This window comes from Mobula birostris, chromosome 25, assembly GCF_030028105.1.
Source record: "Mobula birostris isolate sMobBir1 chromosome 25, sMobBir1.hap1, whole genome shotgun sequence".
Lineage (NCBI taxonomy): Eukaryota > Metazoa > Chordata > Chondrichthyes > Myliobatiformes > Myliobatidae > Mobula > Mobula birostris.
In genome coordinates this window covers 10,462,868-10,487,618 of record NC_092394.1, presented here as the reverse complement: position 1 = coordinate 10,487,618, position 24,751 = coordinate 10,462,868, and the positions used below count along the sequence as shown (strand labels likewise).

General features: G+C 39.5%; 1 protein-coding gene across 3 annotated transcripts in view; it reads right to left on the bottom strand.

Annotated features, from left to right (window-relative positions):
* The window catches only part of ulk2 (unc-51 like autophagy activating kinase 2), a 117,728-nt gene that overhangs the window by 27,630 nt on the left and 65,347 nt on the right, over nucleotides 1-24,751 (bottom strand). For 2 of the 3 annotated variants that reach the window (XM_072243513.1, XM_072243514.1), the window contains exons 10-16: nucleotides 24,042-24,124; nucleotides 21,294-21,344; nucleotides 19,557-19,645; nucleotides 17,066-17,237; nucleotides 13,328-13,388; nucleotides 10,079-10,162; nucleotides 4,573-4,710 (exon numbers count right to left, since the gene is read on the bottom strand). In XM_072243513.1, the coding sequence (XP_072099614.1) occupies nucleotides 4,573-4,710; nucleotides 10,079-10,162; nucleotides 13,328-13,388; nucleotides 17,066-17,237; nucleotides 19,557-19,645; nucleotides 21,294-21,344; nucleotides 24,042-24,124 (678 nt within the window). The remainder of the gene's footprint in view (nucleotides 1-4,572; nucleotides 4,711-10,078; nucleotides 10,163-13,327; nucleotides 13,389-17,065; nucleotides 17,238-19,556; nucleotides 19,646-21,293; nucleotides 21,345-24,041; nucleotides 24,125-24,751) is intronic. The other variant, XM_072243515.1, reaches the window with a different exon arrangement.

Below are 24,751 nucleotides of genomic sequence, written 5' to 3'. Positions count from 1 at the left end.
TTGGGGGCGGGGGGTGAATCTCATTGAAACCTGTCAAAGATTGAAAGGCCTAGATAGTATGGACGTGGAGAGGATGTTTCCAATAGTGGGGGAGTCTAGGACCAGAGGGCACAGCCTCAGAATAGAAGGACATTCCCTCAGAACGGAGATTAGGAGAATTTTTTTTTAGCCACAGGGCTGTTGAACCTATTGAATTCACTGCCACAGATGGCTGCGGAGGCCAAGACATTCGGTAAAGTGGAGATTGATAGGATATTGATTAGTAGGGTCATCAAAGGTTACTGGGAGAAGGAAGGGGAATGGTGTTGAGAAAGATAATAGATCAACCAAAATGAAATGTCGGAAGAGACGTGATGGGCCAAATGACCTAATTCTGCTCCTATATCTTATGGTCTAAAAAAAATGAGCTGCTGGAAGAATTCAGCACGTGAGGCAGCAGCCCTGTTAAAATCTCGACACAAGATAATAACAGTGACTGAGGCCATAGAGACAGCTGAAAGTGGATTTGAATTTTAAAAGTGAAGGATTCCTGGACAGAAAGCCAATCAAGTTAACAAGCAGCAGGAAGACTGGTTAGTAGGGCATAACTAGTTAAGTTTAAAGCATTCGAGTCTTGGATAAGCTATCGATAATCAGTGAAACTGCCAATGATACTGTCACTTTATTCAGCCTGTTTTTGAAAATGAACAATTATTTATACAGTTCCAACAAAATGCTGGCAGAACTCAGCAGGCCAGGCAGCATCTAAGGTAAAGAGTAAACAGTCAACATTTCAGGCCCAGACCCTTCTTCAGTTTGGGAAAAAACTGAGATGAGAAGTCAGAGTAAGGTGGTGGGGGAAGGGAAGGAAGGTCCAGGTGGTAGGTGAGAGGTGAAACCAGGAGAGAGGAGGGGGTGAAGTAAAGAGCTGGGAAGTTGATTGGAGAAAGGACTAAACGGATGGAGAGGGGGAATCTGATAGGAGAGGACAGAAGACCATAGAGGAAAGGGAGTGGGAGGAGCACCAGATGGAAGTGATGGGCAGGTAAGGAGATACAGTGAGGGGGGAAAACAGGAACGGGGAATGGCAAATGGTAACTACCAGAAGTTAGAGAAATTGATGTTCATGTTATCAGGCTACCCAGACGGAATACAAGGTGTGGCTCCTCCAAGCTGAGTGTGGCCTCATTGTGGCAGTAGAGAAGGCCATGGACTGACATGCTGGATCGGGAATTTCCAGCTTCTGCAGATTTTCTCATGGTTCTATAGTACCAAGTTTGATTCACTATTTGAGTCCTCAAATACACCACCGTAATGTAGTCTTATGGATGTCTAGTTTACAAAAGCAATGGGCAAAAATAGAGGGATAGAATCTTGTTTTAATTCCTGTATTATTGCTTGGAAGCACTGAACTCCACTGCTGTATACTGCACAAAAGTACTGAGCAAAGATCCACAAATTGAATATTCTCAGGGATGAGGAGAACATCAACTTCCCAGATCACTTGAACTCATTTTCTCTTGGTTGCTTTCTAATAACCAAATCTCATCTGCTCTGAAGTCTAGCTCCTTTTTGACATTAAAGGCCTCTTACTCTACCACTTATTCCCTCATCTGACTCCTCCTTCAGCCCTTTAGCTCTTCCACAATCACCTCCCAACTTCTCACTTCATCCTCCTCTCCCCCAGCCACCCATCTGGTCTCACCCATCACCTGCTCCCCTCCCCCTCCCTCCACCTTCTTATTCTGGCTTCTTCCCCCTTCCTCTCCAGTCCTGATGAAGGGTCTCAGCTCGAAAGATTGACTGCTTATTCCCTCCATAGGTGCTGCCTGACTTGCTGTGTTCCTCCAGCATTCTGTGCTTACTGCTCTGGAATTCCAGCATCTGCAGAATGTCACGTGTTTATGTGCATCCTATATTTATCTTTCAGTTATAAAAGACTTCCTGACTTACGAATAATTATCTTTTATGTAAATTACCAGCTAATGGATAATTTGTCCTATTTATAATCACACAATTCCATGGATTGACAACTGGTTATAGCATGGATTTTCAGTAAAAGCCAACCCAGCGGCACAACACATAACTTCCAAGATTGTTTCTGTCCTTTATGATCTATAGTTTAGCAGATTACACAACAATGGCTCAAACAAGTATGCCTATGTTGAAATAATTCTCACTCCTTATAAATAAAAAGACCATTTCCACCTTTATTCTTAATCTCCAGACAACAGACCCACGAATTCCAATGGCAAGAGACCTGTTTAACAACCCATAGCAATGTTTCCCTTTGGCTTTACTTTGTTATCATGAGCAGGCCAGCTCTTGTAGCAACTTTAAAAATCATAACTGAGACTGGAAAGTTGTTAGGCTATATAAAACAAGAGAAATATGCACTCAGCAGCCACTTTATTAGCGACACCTTGTTAATGCAAATATTTAATCAGCCAATCACGTGGCAGCAACATAAAAGAACACAGGATGGTGAACAGGTTCAGTTGTTGTCCAGACCAAACATCAGAATGGGGAAGAAATATGATCTAGGTGACTTTGACTGTGGAATGATTGTTGGTGCCAGACAGGATGATTTGACTATCTCAGGATCTGCTGATCTCCCGGGATTTTCACAGAGTTTACAGGGAATGGTGCAAAAAAAACCAAATGGTTAAAAATGCCTTGTTAATGAGAGAGGTCAGAGGAGAATGGTCAGACTGGTTCAAGCTGACAGGAAGGCGACAGTAACTCAAATACAACCGTGATGTGCAGAAGAGCATCTCTTAACACACAGCATGTCGAGCCTTAAGGTGGATGGGCAACAGCAACAGAAGACCACACTGGCTGCCACTCCTGTACCTAATAAGTGGACACAGAGTAATTCCTAATAACGTTGCTACTGACTTTTCATACTGCAGTTTGAACAAAACAAAGTCAAGCAACAACATGCAGAGACCTATTCAGCCTCAAGCAAATAAAGGAAACACGAAGGACATTTTCTCATTCCTCAAATGCTAAAAATTGCCCACCATCATTTCTTCCAATATTTTAACAACAAGGTGAGAGTGTGGACTGAGCTGCCTGCAGGGGTGGTGGATGTGAATTCAATTCCAACACTTAAGAGAAATTTGGACAGGTATGTGGATGGCAGGCTATGGTCCAGGTGCAGGTTTGAGAACTAGGCAGATTAATAGTACAGTACAGGCAAGATGGGCTGAACGGCCTGTTTCTTTGCTTAGTGCTCCATGACTTGATCTTTCTCAGCATTTTTAGTAATGTGTGGATTTTGGAGCAGAGACATGATCTAAACCACAGTATGCACAGCGATACACTCTGAAATAATTGGTTCATTTTCAGTCTGACTGAAGTTCTGCTGATATATTTGGACAAGAACGTTGCTGGTGGAGGCATAGAGGTCTAAATTCACTGTGGCTTCCTCTTCTCAACTACCTACTCCATCCACCTCAGATTCAAGAGGTATTTCCTCCTCAGATAGAGATCTAATATTTTAAAATATAGAATGCAACTTACACTTGGTCTCCTTGGGAGTGGATTTATTAGAAAGATAATAGGCAACGTGCTTAGAACCATAAAACACTCCAACACAGAATCAGGCCCTTGGCCCATCTAGTCTGTGCCAAGCTATTATTTTGTCTAATCCCGTTGACCGGCATCTGGACCATGGGCCTGCCATCCATGTATTTATCCAAACTTCTCAAATGTAGCAATTGAACCCGCTTTCACCACCTCTGCTGGCAGCTTGTTTCACATTCTCACCACCCTTTGAATGAAGAAGTTGCCCTTAAACATTTCACCTTTCACCCTTAACCTATGACTTTTAGTTCTAGTCTCACCCAACCTCAGTGGAAAAAGCCTACTTGCAATGACCCTATCAAGACCCCTCACATTTTCATACACCTCTACTAAGTCGCATCTTAATCTTCTATATTCCAGGGAATAAAGTCCGAACCTGTTCAACCTTTCCCAGGTACTCAAGACCTGGCAACATTCTTGTAAATGTTCTCTGTACTCTTTCAAGCTTATTGATATCAAATCCTTAAAGGCAAGTAATTTTTGGTCACTTTGAGTTACTTTGTCAAGGTGGTAGTTGGGACTCTGGACGCACTACAGAACTTTGCAGCCTGGTCGTTAACTTCAATCACAATGGTGTGAGTGTGATACCACAACAGCCTCACTTTCAAGGGTTCTACAACTCACGCTCTCAGCATTATTCCTTTTATTTGTACAATTTGTCTTTTTTTGCACATTGGTTGCTTGTCAATCTTTATGGATAGTTTTTCATGAGTTCTATTTTATTTATCTTCCTGTAAATGCTTGCAAGAAAATGAATCTCCAGGTAGTATTTGGTGACATATCAATACTTTGATAATTAATTTACTTTGACTTTTGACTTGAATTTAATCCATCTAGTTTAAGACTTTGCTTCTGTTCCATTCATACCACTGTGAAACAAACACAGAGCACATCAATTTAGATTGTAATCTAGTAACCTAAAAACTTTTGCCAATAGGAAATTTGGAAGTGAAATTATTTTAGGACCGCGCTGTAAGCTACACAGAGTACCAACAAACAGCATACCTGGGTGATCCATAGGGATTAGTGTTGTGGCCGGAAATGACATGCAGGTTCTGTTCAATCCGTTGGTAGTTTCTGACCTGTGTCGGGACAGGAATCGGAGCTGACTCCGTGCGAGGGGACACCGGAGGTGGACACGGCCTGGAGTTAAACACAAGAGTTGGTCATGAAGCACGATTTCTGGCTGCTCAATGTACCAGAACAATTAAAATCCCAGTATTTCAGGAGCAAGGTAAAAAAGTCCTGAGCTGCTGCTGTGTGACATCAATCTGGCAAGCTGTAGTCAAGAGCTGGTTCAGTCTTGTAAACAACATCCTATTTGGAATATGATTATACTTTGCATATAACCCTCACAAATCTTTCAACTTTGGGTTAATCAAATAATCTTTACCTCAGTGCAGTCTGGTGTCTACAGGATAGGGAAGCAATACATGTACGTAACCTTTATATGCCACCTTTCATTCCCTATGCAACTTTAATTACATAAAACCAATAAGTTCTAAGAAAACAAATACAGGGAATGCAACTGGGAACACGTTGTCCAAAGGCAGCAGTGGTGGCATTCTAGAAATAAAAGGTGGCAATCAACATAACAAGGGAAATGAGTCACAAGCGGAAAAGAAATCAAAACAACCACCAGTTCAAGAACAGGTCAGCAGCATATGCTGATAAATTTATCTCAGACTGCCTGTTGACATTCAGTGTCTCGGATTCAGGTTAAGCCAGTGACGTCTGCAAAAGCACTCCTGCTTCAAGCTATTCATGGAGTCACCCCTCAAATGAGTTTCCAAGAATTTCAGCCTAATGAAAACACAAGCTGGATTCTCAAGCAAAGCAAAGAAACAGTTAACCCTTTGCTGGTCAAATGGAAATGATGTTCTCAAGACCATAAGACAAAGGAGGAGAAATAGGCCATCTGGTTCATTGAGTCTGCTTCGCCATTCCATCATGGCTCAATCTCATTCTCCTGACTTCTCTCCTTGTAACTTTTGATGCCCTGGCTAAACAAGAACTTTGTATTTTCCATCTTAAATTTAGCACAGTAATTAAAAATCCTAAGCGAGCATATCAACTCATGTAGTACAGTTCTGATGAGATGTTGGTGAGCCAAAACATCAGCTAAGCTTCTCACTCCACAGATGCTGCCTGACCAGTTCCAGTTTTTGTTTGAGGGTTTTTTCTGATCTCTTAGCTTATGCAACCTTCTGAAATCTGTTGAAATGTTTTGAATCTCTGAACATTCTCTTTGCAGTATCTAACAGAGATTGTTCCATACAGAACGTTCTGTTTGCAGAGTAATAGTCCAATAGGCTTTCAAGGTCGCAAATGGGATGGCCTTTATTTTAATGCAACTAGAATATGAAAGGAAGGATTTATGGCCTGATGGTACACCAGCCTTGGACTAGTGAGAAAATTGAGACTGAAGATTCAATAAAAAGATACCACATTTTAATGGGTGATTACAGGGTGGTATGGGGCAACCTAACTTTAACTATCTTTTTCAGAAAACAAAGGAAAACAGTTCAAATTAGCTACTTTAAGAATTAGTAAGAGATCTAACCTGCAAAGGACCACGTCCTTGTCATGGTTTGCAGGATTGTGTGCCTCAATGACCTGGAGAGCTATGTCGGCTGGAGTCAGGGCTTTATGCTTTGGCTCTTGGTAGGGTCACCTATGCCGAACAGGTCAAAGGGTAGAGGAGAGACTAAGAGGGGTCTACCGGTCCTCCAGGATTCGGGGGTTCGGCTCAGGGCTAACACCCCGAATGGTAAAACAAAACTGTTATGGAAACGCAGTGAAGAATACTGTCATATCTGAGCGTGACAGTATTCCTGAATCTCAGTACTTCTGAGGCTGGAAATTGGATGATAATGGAAAATGTTGGTCACTGGGTTAAACAGTGTCTCTGAACCCATATTGTTTTAGAGCTGAAACATGTGCTGCCCATCTTGCTCAGTGTTTCTAGAACACTTGTTTCAGAAGGCAGTGACAAGTGTTCAAAAATAATACACACGAAATGCTAAAGGAGCTCAGCAAGACAGGCAGCATCTATGGAGAGGAATAAACAGTCATGTTTGGGCCAGAGACATCGACTGTTCATGCTCCTCTCTATAGCTACTACCTGGTCTGCTGAGTTCCTCCAGCATTTTGTCTGTGTTGCTGTGGATTTCCAGCATTTGCCGAATCTCGTGTTCAAAAATATATCAGGTTCAATTTGCTGGAAATTAGACAGCAATGTACAGAAGTTGCTGAGCGTAATCTTTTATTTTGAACACTTCCATTACCTTCTGCCACAGTCTGGCAAACAGACAGTGGCCAGTCTCTCATACCTTTATGCTGCATTGTAAGCAGCTGCTGGGTATGTACAGTACTGTGGAAAAGGGGACAGACAGACAGAGCCTGCCTGTCTGTCTGTTTGCACAGTACTATAGTAATTTTATGAGTGATGATAAACCTGATTCTGATATGGGTCTCTATTGTGGACTGAGAGTGGGAAGGGGGCAGGGAGAGAGGAATCATGGTTGGGAAAAGGGGAAGGGAGAGGGGAGGGAACCATGGAGACATTCTGTAATGATCAATAAATCAATTGTTTGGAATCAAACAATCTTGCCTGCACCCATGCCACCCCCTCCCCCCACTTCCGGCACTCCTCCACACACCCCTCCTGCAGCACGCCACCCTCGCCATTCCCAGCATCCTCTTCCCCCACCAGATTTACAAACTTGCTCCCCACTTCACATTGACAAATATAGTACTGTGCAAGTTATCTCAGGCACCCTAGACATGTGCACCTTTGTTTGGCACCTTGCCAACTATTTGACCTAAACCTGGGAACTCACCAGTGTGAGTACACATCACATTTAATCTGTGGTACAATGCACTGATACCACAACCTGCTATGCCACAGAGTGCTTAAAGGGAGGGAAAAAAGCTAGCAGGCTGCACTTTCTCAACCTCCAGTCATAATTTCTCAGCAGCAAAACATACATTACATACATGTGGAAAAATTCTGAACTAAAATTTATTACTGAATAGAGCACTAACAGCAGTTTTGCTCATAATGTATATTTTTTATATATCTCAAGAATTTAAAATGCACTATTTGCTTCATTAAATTATCCATTTTACTTACATTAATGAGAGTTGTCAATGGGGCTCTAACCTGTAGTTGTAATATGGGAAACCGAACCAAACTGGGGTATAACAACAATAATAATGGCCAGCCAAAACACATTTGCAATACTACTGTAGAGGATGAATTCCCGGAGTACATATGATGTGGGTTTTTAGACTAAGTCATTGAAGAGCCAATGAGGAAGTGAACTGTGACAGGTTAAGTACAACACAAGTGATTTTGCAGATGCTGGAAATCTTGAACAATACACACAAAGTGCTGGAAGAACTCAGCAAGGCAGGCAGCACCTATGGAGGGGATCAAACAAACTTTTCAGGCCAAGACCCTTCATCAGGACTGGAGAGGAAGGAGGCAGAAGTCAGAATAGGAAGATGGAGAAGGAGTACAAGATGGCAGGTGATAGGTGAAACTGGGTGAAGGTGGATGAAGTAAGAAACTGGGAGGGGTTAGATGGAAGAGGAATTTAATAGCAGAGTACAGTAAACGAAGAGGTCAATGGACTATGGAAGAAAGAGAAGGAGGAGGGTAACCGGGGGAGGTGATGGGCAGGTGAGAAGAGGAGGGGAGAGAGGGTAACCAGAACGTAGAATGTTAGGTTAGATGTTCTGCAATGATCTTTATAATTTTTTTATATAAAAAAAAGTTATCATAGCAAGATAGAATTTTTCATTATAAGGCAAAGTAATTCAATCTGTAACTAGAGCTACAAAGATCAAAATAAATTACAAAAGTGTGCTAAGTGTGTTAGCTAAGAGAGATAATGAAGCTTTATTAAAAGTTATGATGGAGTGGGTAGGGAGGAAATGCACGTTCTTAGAGCAGGACCATCAAAATTAAAGTGACTGAGTCATTTCTTAAAGCCACAGCAGCAGATCTAAAATGGAGAAAGGTAACATTGCCAGAAAAAGCAAGGATCAGATAGGGCTTTTGGAAGTTACAAAGTAGCTAGGAACAAGCTTTAGAAGGGACCTGGGAAAGCTAGAAGGGGACATGTGAAGGCTTAGTGAGTAGGATTAAGGAAAACTCCAAGGTGCTCCACACGTAAATGAAAATCAGGAGGACAACTAGAGTGAGGGTAGGATCAATCAGGGATAAATGCAGAAACGTGTTTGGAGTTGGAAGAGGTAGGGGGTGGTACTTAATGAAATCTTTGCTTCAGTATTTGTCACTGGGAGGTACCTTGACAAATATGAGGTCAGTGTAAAACAGGCTAATGAGCTGGAAAATGTCATGGTTAAGAAAGAGGACTGTTATCTCTTCTAGGTAGAACTGCAACAAGACAAAGATTTAGAAAACCAATCATTGTTGCAAAAGTTCTAACGAATACTTGATGTCACTCACTGAACTAACATACCTGTATTACATAAAAAAATTGCAAATATGATCAGTACAGGTGATTTTTATCAACAGTGATGTCATATGACGAGGACATGAGTTATTTTGATATATTTTTAAAAAACCTTTTATCCATTTAATAGAGACAGAGTTTTGTTGCTTTCTAGAGAATGTTATGGACATTGGGTCCTACCTTCCAAGTTCCCTTCCTACCTCAAAAAGTATTAAATTTCTTCTCAAAAATTGGGTTAACGGTCAAATCTCTAAAGTATGCTAATTTGAAATGCTAATAGTTAACAGAAATTCTTAAAACCACAACCCATTACAAATGTCAGTTAACAGTATCTGTGTACCAATGGCAAAAACAAGTTCGAAATTTGTTTCTTTAAATCTAGTTTCAGAGGACTTCAGCATCTTAGTGACAATTGGGGGGGGGGATTTCTGCTGGTTCTGACACAAAGCTTCGTGATAGTGTTTTCCATTATATTTTACAACAGTTCAAAGTTCAATTCTCCAGGTCAGGTCCCATCCACAAAAACAAAGCACGTCCCAGATCACAAGATTCTGCTGATTTAAGGTGGTACCTGAAATTATGCTTGTTTTTTCTATTTTTATTTCAAATATATATTTCAATTTGTTAAGAAACCAACCAGTGTACAAAAATTAAGCTATTATATGTTCATATGGTTTTTCTTCATAATAAAACAGTCATCTTCAAATATTTTACATCTGGTTGTCCACACAGCTGGACTTGACAATAACCAGGACTAACTTTGCTGATGAATACTTTGCCAACTCTATGAGTAAAATTACATGAGTAACATTCTTTCATACGTCAAATGCTTTACTGGAAGAAGTAAATAATGTTCCATTACACCACAACTACATTAGCTCATGGAAGATCATCACAAGTGCACAATGACTTTTAGAGTACTTTGATGTAACTTAAGCAGTGCTAATTCACACAGATTTTGTGTATAATCTCTTGACTGGGTCCCAAGCTGTTTATCCCTTTATAAACTCTACATAAGGTCCTACCTGTTGGCTGAGCTAGGAGAGCTTGACCTGGATGAGGCTGAGGAAGGTCTCTGCAGTGCTACTGAAGAGTTTAAAGGTGACTGCCTAACAAAGTTTGTGAGGAAAGAAAATCAAAATACACATTTACTCTTCTATTTTGAATTTGCTATAAATTCTTGACTATTTCCAACCCAACACTGCCTTTTTTGGCTGAGTAAGTTCTAATACCCTCGGGTGTGTTGGTTGTTAATGCAAATGACACATTTCACCGTATGTTTCGATTTCACCGTGTGTTTTGATGTACACGTGATAAATAAATTAGAATCTGAACATCTGCCATAACTTTTTTGCAGGATTCTTGACGCTACTCTGGTGGAGATAATGAAGACCTTTATTTTGCCACCTATTTATCAATATTTTATGAGCCGTGATGACTCTGGATTTTGGGAAACAATGTACTTTTTAATATTTCCCACTGACTGGATTGGAATTTAAACTTCAGAAGTAAAACCAAAATACTTACTAAACATAAGTGCATTATTCAGGTCAGAGGTTGCTAAATTATTAGAAGAATAAAAACAAAACTTTTAAACTACCCACTATTTAAGGGGTCTTCTTGGATATTTTCCACTGCAAACAGATTATTTAACTTTCCTCCGATCATTTCCGAGAGGCCATTTGGACAATTGCCTCTGTCACTTCTCCTCATCAAACAAATTAGATTTCTAAAGTTCATCTTGAGCTAGTCTCACACTTGCATGTATCTTTGCAAACTCATCAGTCCATTCCCTGTTCCTAATAAAGTAGCAGCATTTTACTACAAAAACAGCCAACATGCTGAAGGAACACTGTGGATTGAGCAGCTTCCATGGGGATGGAGTGTGGTATGACAGCATTATGGCAGACGATCAGGAGAGGGGCAATTGTCAGTATCAAGAGGAGAAGGGGGAATGGTGAGACAGAGACCAGAGGTGATTGGTGCACTGGAAATGTTGAAGGATTACAGGTAGATTGGGCCAGGAAGGGGACGGGTGATTTGGGCACATAATAGAGGCAAATAAAACAAGGAGGAAGATACAATCAGAAGAAAGGTGGAAAGATTAAGATGGCGACAAATGCTGGATAGCAAGCATCAGAATGTTTTCAATTTCATGATCCAAAATCCATGACATCTTCTAGGCTGTTCACTTCTGTCTCCAAAGCACTCCCTTATTCAGGAGACAATACCTCAGCTGCTGCTGAAACCCTCTTCCATGTTAGTTTCTGACTGCACTTATACCGATACACCCTGGCTGGCCTCTTGTTCTACTCTCTGTCTATAAAATTACACAGTCCACCCATTCCCACTCCTGTGTCTCCTTCATTCATTTAACTCTCTGATATGCCCGTGGCCCTCCAATTCTATAATCTTGAGCATGTGTAATTTCAATTGTTGTGTTGTTAGGGCTCATCCCTTCAGATGCTGAGTCTAGAACACACATTCAAGCCCATCTCCTGGCTTTTGTTTTGCTTCTTTAAAGTATAAAATCTATTTTTGTACCAAGCACTTAATCACCTGCCCCAGTTACCTCAGTGCCATTTTGCACGACATCATTTTTCTGATAACGTTCTTAAAGATCTGGGAATGTTTTTCGCTGATTCACTACACAAACACGTTGATCAAATATCATCTAATATAGCACTCTGCTGTTTGCAAGAGTTTTCAAAACAGTACATTTTCATACAGTTATTCAAATAAAACAACATTGTTAGAGCCACACATTTATTTTCTGTCTGTATTGTATTTTGTGTTGTGTGTTCGTTATGGGTAATTTGTCACATGGTATGGGGCACGGTAGAAGTAAATGAGTATAGTTATGTATTAATGCTTTGTCCTAGTTTAGTAGAGAGGAAATGAGCCATGGGGTGATATTTCTTCAGACTATTAACTTTGCTTATTTATTTATGAACTTCGTTATATTGCTGATTTAGTTTTGGTAGTTTTTTTTATCACTAAGATTATTCATCTTTGCTGGTTTCGTAATAAAGGATTGAACATAATTCTTCCGACTTGGAATTCAGTTATTTGTGTCAACGGTGTCAACTCCTGTACTCAGTTCATTACCGAGTAGCAGTTACTTGAAAACAGACCAAAGCCGTTGAGAAACTAAGCTATCACCTTCAGCATAATTTACATATGCAAACACAATATGCCAACAGTATTAGATGATATAGATATGGCAAACGGAATAAGATACCATATTATCTAATACTGCACTATTTGCAAGAGTTTGCAAAACAGAATATTTTCATACAGTCATTCAAATAAAACATAGGTAATAAATTAGCTATCATTTTAAGCACAGTTCACACATGCAAACACAATACGACATCAGATCTAATACGAACATCAGACATATTTCTATCAAGTTCATCTATTTTCTTTTCCCATCTAAGGTTGCATTATCAAAAAAAAAAATGCACCTCACCCAGATGTCAGGGGGCTGAACTTAAATAAGGCCGAAGAATAGGACACTGATTGATTGCCATTATATCACAAAAGATACCGTCTCTCAAGTGTTTATGGCAAACATTCTGTGGAATTCTAAACTAGATATTTTGAGCTCAGATACAGAATCAGAGTAATTTTCAAATTGGACACGGAATAAAATCCAAGATGAAGGGTCCACTGACCCATCCCATCAAAGACCTACACCCAAGCATAGCATACCCTTCCTCACTGCTTCCCTTCTCTCCCAACCACTTTGCCAATTCAGTAAGGAAGCAAATAAGCCCTGAAGTGCTGGAATTATTAATGGTGGTGAATTCAGTTGCATATTTTTGTCGTAAACCTATACTGTCATTAGGCCAACACCTATGTTACAAAATGCAAGAAGGGTAAGTTCATACTAAACAATGAAGGCTTTTTAGGGACACTTTTGACACTTGTGTTTCGTCTACCATTTCCTTTAGGGAAAAATAATTTCTCATTTCTCTGATTGTTAACATGGGTTGAAGGAAGGGTGAAGAATGGACAAATGCAGCCCTTAACCATGTTTAAATCTTGAATACGGTCACTGTCAATACTACCTCCCCCCCCCCCCAAAATAAACTACTCAAGTGACACCAACTTAATTGACTTAACTGACCTAAAGGTACATTCTGAAACAAACAGAATACCTCTGTATGAAGCTTGTTTAACTTCATGGTTCTAATGAGGGTATTACTCTAGGTCATTCCCCTCTCAGGTATAACACTATTAAAGCACAGAATTTAAACATTTCTACTTACCCTCCACACATCAGGAACTCACTGGAAGCTCGTCTGCCAACTGTTCCCAATGGCATATCATCTGAATAAAATTTCAAAACAGATTAGAGGCATAAACTTTGTTGGAAAAACCATATTTGAGATAACCCACATATTTACATATTTTGCCTCAAATGAGTGCCATAGCTCTTATAGGAAGTTGGATTTTGAGAATGACTATGCAATTCTGTAAACACAATCTAAATATTTTTTTTCTACTGATCCTGTAGTTATCAAACATAAACAATGGTTACTATGGAAGAAAGTCCCATAATATATTATAGTCATAGAAAAGTACTGCATAAAAACATGCCAAAACCATTTAAACTGCCTACCCCCATCGACCTGCTCTGGAACCATCACTCTCCATACCCCTACAATTAATAAGAAGAATTAGGCCATTCGGTCCATTGAGTCTGCTCCACCATTTATTATCCTTTTCAACTCCATTGTCCTGCGCAGCTTCTCCCTTGACATCCTTACTAATAAAGAATCCATCAACCTCCACTTAAATATATGTGGCAATGACTTGGCCTCAAGTAAAGATAAATCACCTTTCAAGCAGAGGATAGTTCTTCAATTGGTCCACTTAAGACTAAGCCAGAAAGACTAAATTTAGATCAACTCAACTCATTGTAATGTAATGTTTTTTCTTTATGCACGAGTTTACCCTTTGAGCATCAATTCTCGGGTCAGTAGTTGGCTTTTTACCTCTTTGTGGGTTAAGGCCAGCAAGACATTGTTGTGCAGTAACATGTATTGCTGGAGATGCCACCCTTCAGTAATTAAAACCAAACACCTACCCACACTTCCAAATGAATATAACAGATCCTATGGAACTACTGTATATGAAGAGCAAGGAGTTCTTCCGCTAAGCAAACTATTTTGCTCTCTGATCGCATCAGTTTCTACAGCCACTTGAGGACCCAATAACAGACAACCCCTTGAGTCCCAGGGCTTTCCAACCTGGGGTCCACAGACCAGTTGGTTAATGGCTGGGAGTTCATGATATAAAATAGGTTGGGAATTCTTGCCTTCAAACACCATACTCAAATCGAGTGACTGCACTACTAACAGTACTACCCCTCTGACTGCATTAATGTAACAGGTCAAGCAGTTAGTAGGAACTAGGAGAACAGTTAAATAACTGAGCCTTAATAGAACGAAAAATCCCCTTAAGTAATCATGGTGAATCTTCAATATTTGTCAATGCTCACATCAATTTCAAAATAAAGTCAACTGCTGCTTTCAAACTGAAATCAGTGATCTTCAAAAAAAAAATCACTCACACAATGCTGGGAAACATCTACAACCAACTTTATTGCCAGTGCATTCCAAGCTGCAGTGCTTACAAAAGGAAGAAACTCTTGCAGATTACTTTGATTTACTAATTTGAAATATATTTTTTTAAAACCAGATACTGCTACACTTAATCCAATGTAAAAAATTATTAACATATAAAGTTTCAAAGTTCACTTATTATCAAAGTATACAACTCTGAAATTCTTCTTCTCCAGGTAGCTACAAAATCAAAAGAATGGCGGCCGATCATCAATCCCCCAAATCCCCCTCCCTCACGCACAAAAAAAGAGAAAGATCAAGCAAAGGACCCAGAATATAAAAACTGTAAGTCAGGAAAAAAAAGTACATAGTCCAAGTCCATATCCAAACTGCAGAAAGACTGGGTAACATTCTCCGGGAACAGCAACAGCCTCTCCACTCCCTGGTAGCAACGTGATCCCATCAGTGATCCAAAGGCAATCTTCCCTTTCCGGTAGCAGAGTGATTCCACCAGCGATCAAAAGAAAGTCACCCTTCTCCAGCATCAGAGCGGTCCCACCAGCGATCAAAAGGCAGTCTCCCCTCTTCGGCAGTGGAGCAATTCCATTAGCAATCAAAAGGCAGGCAGTCACCTTCCACATTCGCCTTAATGTTTCAATCTCCCTTGTTGCTTTAATCGGAGGACAATGGAAGCTTTAATCACGAAATGGAGTTGAACATTGGCTCACACTGGGTCCCATAGCCTTCTTAGCACGAGGTTCACGCACGCTGCCTCTGCCTCCTGGAATCCTCTCAGAGACTGCAAAGTGCTGAAACACCCAAACGATCTCCAAACTGGAGATCACAGGCCCCAACAGTTCCAGAATCACATTCAGACAAAAAAACAAACATAAAAGACATCAGAGAAGTGAAGTAACACACATAAAAATTGCTGGTGAACGCAGCAGGCCAGCCAGCATCTATCCAGAAGATGTCGGCCGTGGGAGTGTTGTACGCAGGTGCCATCTTGATCAGAGCAGTCAAGTATAGGTATATAGGTAAATATGGGTATAATTCGTGCAAAGAAAGTGTAAATTTGAGCTTCTGAAACCAGCAAGTGATTTGTTTAAAAATAGAGATTGAAATCCAGCTCGATGGATCAGTTGATGGTCACAGTTGCACGAAGTACCACAATTACATATGAACAAACTAACCTGGATAAATCACAACATTGTAAACATCTACTTGTCATTTACACAAATGTTTTCATTTGGCACAGAGTGTTTTAAAGTATTTAGCACTGTACTAATGTGTAATGGAGAGAGTACTGACTGGCTGCATCATGGCCTGGTGTTTCCTACAAAAGGGAGTGATTCCTGCCCAGTATTTCGGCACAGGTAAAGCCCTACCAACCACTGAGCACATCTACACGATGCACTGTCATAGGAAAGCAGCACCCATCATCAGAGATCTTCACTACTCAGGCCATGCTCTTCTCCTGCTGATGTCATCAGGTAAGAGGTACCAGAACCTCAGGACTCATACCACCAGGCTCAAGAACAGTTACTACCCCTTCAACCATCAGGCTCTTGAACAAAAGGGGACAACTACACTAACTTGCCCATCCATTGAGATGCTCTCACAACCAACGATGTCACTTTAAACACACTTCATCTTGTTATTTCATGCCCTCGTCATTTATTGCGATTTATTTATATCTGCATTTGCACAGTTTGTGTCTTCTGCACTCTGGTTGATCTTTCATTGATCCTTTTATGGTTATTATTCTATAGATTTATTGAGTATGTCCACAGGAAAATGAACCTCAGGGTTGTATGTGGTGACACACATGTACTTTGATAATACATCTACTTTGATGATCAAGTGAACTAAGGTGTAGCACTTATTTAAAAATGAATGGAATCCAATCATTAAACATCGCCAACCCTACACAAACACAAATCAGATTTTGGATTATTTAAGGTACCTTCAACCAAATAGATCTATTGCAAATGATTGAATAGCATTTTCAAATCCAAGTCCTAAAACCTTGATAAAAATCCTGAAACATTTGGTAATTCAAAGCCTTGAACAGACTCACTGGAAACAGTGATAAAAAAAATGATTTTATTCAGTATATTTATCTTTATGAAAAACCAATCTGCAGGCAATTTATTTGATTGCTGGGGACTGCAACACTTCTATTTTGGGCATCTTCAGTCATTAGAATGAGGCATTCTAAATTCAATGCAGCTATACACCTTAACCTTGAATGCAAAAGAAATTTATAAAAAATTACTGAGGAAGACAACAATTTTTACAAGTCAGTAAGTAGGCTCCCAACAGCCAATGCTGTCAACCTGCTCGGGAGTTCTAAGGTTTTCCCAAGAATTATGATGACAATTATAAAGATTCAAAATGAGCGAAACAAAACCAACAAAATAAGGAGCAGTTGCTTACATGACTGATCAGAGGAGATGCTATGTGGAACAAGAACGAAGTCATCTGTGTCACATGAAGAGTTCTTACTGCCACTGCTTGCAGAGTCTTTGGAAACCTGCAGATAGTTAGGAGGACCCAAAGGTGGGGAAGACAGAGTGTCCTCCTGTATCCGCTGCATGTCTGGCAATGACTGAAGGCAACAAAAGTTGTGAGATATTAATAATATCAGTATACAATTTTTGACCTTGGCCTAATAACCTTGAAACTCCACTAACACCACAAATTTCAGCTATTCTGCAAGTTTATTTTTGTAGAAAAAAAGGTTCAGACCCTATATTATGGAAATTATCCTTTGTTGATTTCAATCACACATTTAATTCTTTGTGAAATAAACCCATGAGGTAATGTTAGAACAATCTATTTTCTTTGCAAAACATTATTTGTCCTCTGTTCACAGAAGAATTTCCAGAAATCATGGTGATCCTGGAAAGGGCAGTAAACAAAAATAGACCAAGAAACCTACAATCTCAAATAGTATAAAAGACTATCACTAAAGGAAAGAAGTATTTGGTTCCAATCTGCCTCTGTCTGATATGAATTGTTGAGAACTATGTCAATCAAAACGTGACAATACAATAAGTTTACATCAATTTCAACTGTAAAAGATTAACCAGCCAGGAAGATGTGACATCCATGACAGAAAGCTGCTGCGACATTGTCATTTACAATGGATACTCATCAGCCATGAGATAGGGCTGCTCATACTATCGATCACTGTATTTTCAGCTAATAAAACTCTGAAATATGTAGTTTCTGGAGATCTGAAATAATGAAAAATGCTGGGACACTGAGCAAGCCAGGCAGCTTCATTAGAAGAAAGATATCTGATCTGAAATGCTAACGTGAATTTCCTCCAGGTACTTCACTTTCCGCCTACATTCCAAAAATGTACTGGTTAAGGTAAGTTTCGGGCATGCAAAGTTTGCGCTGGAAGCATGGTGACGTCCAGAGGTCTTGAACTTTTGAACAATTGCAGGCCGTCCCCAGCACATCATGGACTGTGTTGATCATAAATGCGGACACTGTAGGATTCGATGTACATATGACAAATAAAGCTAGTTTTTTCAAAAGCTAGACTTTAAGCCTGCAATACACTGTTGCCTATGACACCTATAGTATTTGTTGTATATTTAATATTTCAATAATATTGTAGTAATCTTGTGTGAATATATATATACACAAACACCCCATCATACTTCTCCATGATACATGCGCGCCTCACTTAAAGATGAAGTTACATCTACATTTCTTGGGATCCGTGTGTTGCCCTGAATTAATTTAATGTTTTGAGGTTACAAAACATAAGAGCATTAGACAACGTGTAACTTTTATCTGCGTGGTTCGGCACGGACTAGAAGGACCGAGATGGCCTGCTTCCGTGCTGTAATTGTTATATGGTTGTATGTTAAAGGAATACAAATCACTGTACATGGTATGGTATAGCTAGCATTTTGGTTTAAAATGTTTCAATGTACATATGATAAATAAAGCTAACCTTTATACCTTTAAGCTCATTGTCTATATCGTCTGCTGAGTGTGTTCAGCATTTTTGGTTTGTTCACACTTTAAGAGGTTGCAGCTTAAAAGTGATTGACCTAAAGTTCCATAGATTGGAATTCCAGCAAAACTGCTGAGAAAGTAAAATTTCTTCATTCCGTGAAGTATAACTTTCATACAAAATCACAGACACCATGAAAAGAGGCACAGAAACAAAAGGAATCTGCCTCAGGTGTCAGAAATATCTGTCACAAACTATCACAGAAGAATCAACGTTTACCTTACTTTCTAAGCTTCAGGACTGTCTAAAGATGAAGACCATTGGCAGTAAAACATATTAAAGGAGATGCTGAGGATTATGCAACCAGATCATAATTTAAATTGACAGGAAAGGCATCGCCAAATTTCTGTCATTCCAACTGATATCCAAGCTTCAAAGACAGACCAGCATTAAAGGATGAATGTTGCTTTGGTATGGTGTGACTGATTTGCTTAATCATCAAACATCAGTAAAATAAAGCCCCTCAGGATAGGTACTGCCATGTTTAAATTACACAATTACAACTTGTAAGCAATTGTAAATTCTAATTTAAAAAATCTGATTCAGCTAGGACACAAGTTACACTGGTATAAAAGAACACTAGTTTGATGGGCAACAAAGCTGGTGCCAAGCTAATTAAACTTCAAATAATTATAACCCTGCAAACTGGTTCAATTTTTTGTTCCTAAAGCTCATGGTTAAATGGAGATTTTTTTTAAAACTGAAAAACAATATCAACCTCACTTCTCTAGAATTGACTATGCATGAAAGCAACTAAATTTCCATCGCTCTGAATGATTCATTTAGTGAAGCACAACAGGGTCATATTAACTTATCATTTAACATCAGTAACAATATGTTAATCAGATACAACACAGATGGAACGAAGTATCAACAAATAATGCTACTTACAGGAGGAGAGGCAAAATGACAGGACGGAGAGCTGCCACAAGAACTACCAGACACAGAACCAGGGCACGTGGGCACAGGCACAGGGCATGCTGTAGATAGAATCAGCTTAGTCCATTAGATTTAAGTACATAAATCTATTACAGCTCTATATTTGAATATCTAATTTAATTAATCAATGTATTTAAAGCACTCTCGTTATTCAACTGCATCCTGACTTCTGCAGGGCAAGATAAAGTGACAACCATAACAGAGAAAAATACAATTCCCATCACTTAAAGTTTCCATTTCCCTTGAAAAGCTGGCCGGTGGTGGACAGGGAGTGGTCCCAGGCTCGAGTCTGGCCGGCTCCTTGCATACATTCCATCCGTGCTGGGTTGAGTGTAGAACTAGCAACTCGGCTTCATAAAAAACAGACAAAAATGCTGAACTGACGAAAGGGCAAGGTTGCCACCTGATGCACAAGGTGCAGAATGGAACAGCAGTTACCCTCAAAGTCATTTACAAAGATTTAAAGGGAAGGTTGAACAAAACTGGAAGTAGCTGGTGTATATTGATTTTCCTTGCAACACAGAACTACCACTATACTCACAAATATAAACGTAACTGTGAAACAAGCCCTTTGCTACCTTCTGTTTCTATAATTCTATCACCAATTTCATTTTGTGACCTTGCATAATGATTTACATTAAATAAAATGATATTGGTAATTAATATTAGCAGCTGAAGCTAGAGTTAAGTGTTTGATTAACTTCCCAGGATTACAGGAGAATTTACTCATCAAATTTCTGTCAGGCTTTAGGTACTGATGCTAGGGATCCCATGCAGAGCACGTCATGTAGGAGTTCTTTGTAGTTCTAGGTTACAAAGCCTGACCAGGTCCATTTCATGAATGGTCCATATCAATTATTTTAATTTTAATGACTGAAAGAACAAGGTTTAGTTAAACGTTAATAGTTAAGGTTCCCAACCTGTATTATGCCATGGACCCTTACCATAAACTGAAGGGTCGGTGGACCCCAGGTTGGGAACTTCTGCCGTAACCTGTGAAATCTAGCAGTCAGCAGATACAGAACAACTAAATAAATAGATAACCACGAAGGAAAACCCAGTAAAAGCCCTAAGCATCATGCCTGATTAATCTCCCATACACATGTACAGTATGATGTCACCAGAGGTTTATTCCATCCAAATCCAATCATTACCACCTAATGAATTATCCCACTTCCTCCAAACGGAATCTCATACAGAACCGCCTAGTCAGTGTCTAGGCAAGTTGGCTTTCTTTTAATGAGTGCTATTGATCAGGAATGATGAAGCAGCAATGAGAGAGTTCCAAGGTTGCAACATATAATCCAAGCATTTAGATATCAATCAATAAAGAGGGTTGAATGATATTAAACTCAATAACTATTTCAGACGGAGATAAAAAACGATCAATCCATACAAGCTGATAATTTTCAGTGAAACAAAATGGAAGAAATGTTCATCTCTGCAATAGCTTCACAAGAGAGCAAGTCTTATTCTTACAGGCACTAATTATCTCGATGGTGCTCTGGACATTTCCTTTGAGAGTGAGATAATAAGATGTTTGAGGCACAGTCTCATTCTCTACAGCAAAGTACAATCTATTACAGTAATCATTAAACGGTAGAGTTATCTACCACTTTGACCAGAGGTTAGAACAGACAATACCCCCACTCCCAAAATGTAAAAATTACTAATAAATGAAAGACTTACATTTTTTGACTGATGATGCCTGATCCATGAAAGGATGGTTGAAGAATGTTTCTACAAAACAAAAAATAATTCTTTAATGTCAGTCAATGAGTTTAGAGTTGCCACAAGCTGCAAGCAATAAATAATTACTGCAAGCGTGTTCTTAAACATTTGGCTTAAGAGTTTTGCAAAAATATATACTTTCCAATGAAACACTGTATTTTAAACTTCCCATTCAATACATTCCGATACCAATGCATATCTCTGGCATCATTACAAAATAGAAGCCTTTTAGGGTTAAAGAGAAAAACTTTAAAAGTAAATTTGTACTGCATAGAAGTTGAAAGAACTTACACGTGAACCACCAAGTTAGCTTCAATTAAGAACTTACGCATAAGCTCCAATATTGACAACCAGAGACATTGATGCTGAAAGCATTATTATTTATGCAGTGCCCAATTTTGCCTGTAAGCTGTTTAGGAGTGGCACAGTAGCGCAAGGGTTAGCATAATGCAGTGCCAGCAACCCAGGTTCAATTCCTGCTGCTGTCTGTAAGAAGTTTGTATGTTCTCCACGGGATCGCCTGGGTTTCCTCTGGGTGCTCTGGAAGTGCCTGTACCATGCTGTATCTCAAAATAAATTAATTAATACAATCAGTTGACTCACATACAGTAAGTATCCAGGTAGGCCTTATCGCATCTCAAGACTGGAGGAAAAAAAAGCCCAGGAGTGGGGGAAAATCCTTCTTCCGAATAAAAATGTAAATCAGAAGGATGGCATATAAACTCTAATTTGTCAGTATATTGCTGAGAAACAGCACCTTCAACATAGAAAAAAGATTCAAGCTGTTCGCTCTTTCTTTAAGATGCTCAACAACTACCCCATTGATCAAATTTTTGTGCTTCCTATCCTGAAATGGTCTGGTGTCAAATTTTGTTCCACAATGTTCCTTTGGGAAATTTCGCTAAACTGGATATGCTTGAATACAAAGTCTTATCCTTCTAGGGTTTGATTTTTGAAACTTTTTCAAAATTTTTTGGACAATTAATTACACCACCTTGGTCAATAGCACTATTTGGAGTGCCTTCTCAGAATGTTAACCTCAGCCAATTCCAAACCGATCTCATCGCTTTTTGTTCACTTCTTGCCAGAAGGCTCATCTTGTGCAAATGGAAAGATTCTTCCCCTCCAACATATGGACATCGGATCAAAGATATCATGTACGTTATAAAATTTGAGAAGATCCGCTATTCGGTCAGGGGGCAGTCTGCAGGATTTAACACCACTTGGCAATCTTTAGGTTTTGTCAGAAATATGGATGCTGAAAAAATTATTTGAATGTGTAAGGTGGTCTATCTTTATATGTATACTAGGCCTTTGTATCTATTTTTGACTGGTCTGGCTGGTTCTATTTGTTCTTGGTTATTGAGGGGTGAGGGGGGGTTCTTTTTGTAACTGGTATAAAATGGTTGGTTTTATTATAACATAGGTTCTGCTATTTTTCTTTGTTAATAAAAATACCTTTGATCAAAGTCTTATCCAACATAAGACCATAAAACAAAGGAGCAGAGGTCGGCCATTCGGCCCATCGAGTCTGCTCCGAATCCATTTTATCATGAGCTGATCCATTCTCCCATTTAGTCCCACTCCCCCGACTTCTCACCATAACCTTTGATGCCCTGGCTACTCAGATACCTATCAATCTCTGCCTTAAATACACCCAATGACTTGGCCTCCACTGCTGCCCATGGCAACAAATTCCATAGATTCACCACCCTCTGACTAAAAAACTTTCTTTGCATTTCTGTTCTGAATGGGCGCCCTTCAATCCTTAAGTCATGCCCGATTGTAAAATTGAAGATAATAGATACATACAGATTAAGGAGAAGTTTGAAAATAAAGTCCAAATATTAACTTGCAGACATCAAGAGATCAAGAGTGATCAGTAAACTCATCTGGTGTGAACTGCAATAAGAATGGAAGTACTTTGAAGGGAGTCTAAATTTACAGAAGGCATAAGTTAGATTGTAATTGGTTCATTATTGTTACATGTACTGAAATCGTGAAAAGCTTACCTTGCATACTGTTCAATTACAGATCAATTCACTGCACAGTGTATCGAGGTAGAACAAGGTGAAACCATAAAAGAATGCAGAATAAAGTGTAACAGCTACAGAGGAAGTAGACTATAAGGTGCAAAATCAAATGGAAGTAGACTGTGAGATCGAGTTCATCTTATTTATTAGGGAACCATTCAATAGTCTTATGACTGTGGGATAGGAGCCGTCCTTGAGCCTGGTAGTCCATGCTCTCAGGCTTCTCCATCTCCTGCCTGATATTAGAAGGGAGAAGAATGAAAATTTGGCGGCTGCTTTACTGGAGCAGGGAGAAGCATAGACAGAGCCCATGAAAGTTGGCTACCATGATATGCTGAGCTGTGTACACAACTCTGCATTTCTTGCGATCATGTCAGAGCAGTGACCATACCAAGCTGATGTGAATCTAGATACGAAGCTTTCTAAGCTGCAGCAATAAAAAAAAAAGGCCATTAGGAGGAATTAGAATAGTTGAGCCTACATGTAAAGGCATAAATGAGGGTTTCAGCATTAGATAAGCTGAAGCAAAGTCAATATTATAGATTAGAAGCAGGTAGCTTTTCAACAATAGAAGATACAAGATACAAAATCTGATTAATTGACTTGAAATCTGCTGAATCCAGAACGCGATACCTATAATAATATCTGAACAGAAAGAAAACTAACAGCTCACCAAAATCCATCCTGTCCTTCTGGTTTCTCTGAAGTAAGCCAAGTAGAAGCTCACCAAGATGAACAGAGGTTTCACTCGGGATGCTGTCACCAACAGAAAACAAATGAAAGGAGTAATGCAAAATGTAGAACGTAACAGCTTGGTGCAGGCTCTTCGGCACATGATGTTGTGCCGACACTTTAACCTACTGCAAGCTCAAACTAACACATCCCTCCATTTTTCTATCATCCATGTGCCAAACTAAGAGTCACTGACATACCCCTAAGGTATCTGCCTCTGCCACCACCCCTGTGTGAAAAAAAACCTACGGGCAGGGGGTGGGGTGCAGACACACCCAGCCCTGAGACACCAAGCAAGGTCATTTGATTCCATACAAATAGATTATTGATCATTACAGAATGTAATGTGTCTCTGGTGTTTCCCATTCCCTTCCCTCTCCCTTCTTTTTTACCCAACCATGAGTCTCCTCTCTCTGCCACCATCCCACTCTCAGAACACAATAGAGACCCATATCAGAATCAGGTTTACCATCACTCACGTAAGTCATGAAATTTGTTTTTTTTTTTTGCAGCAGTACAGTACAATACATAAGTACTGTGCAAAAGTCTTAGTCTCTCTCTTTCTCTCTCTCTCTCTCTATATATATATATATATATATATATATATATATATATACACACACAAACACACACACACACACATATATATAC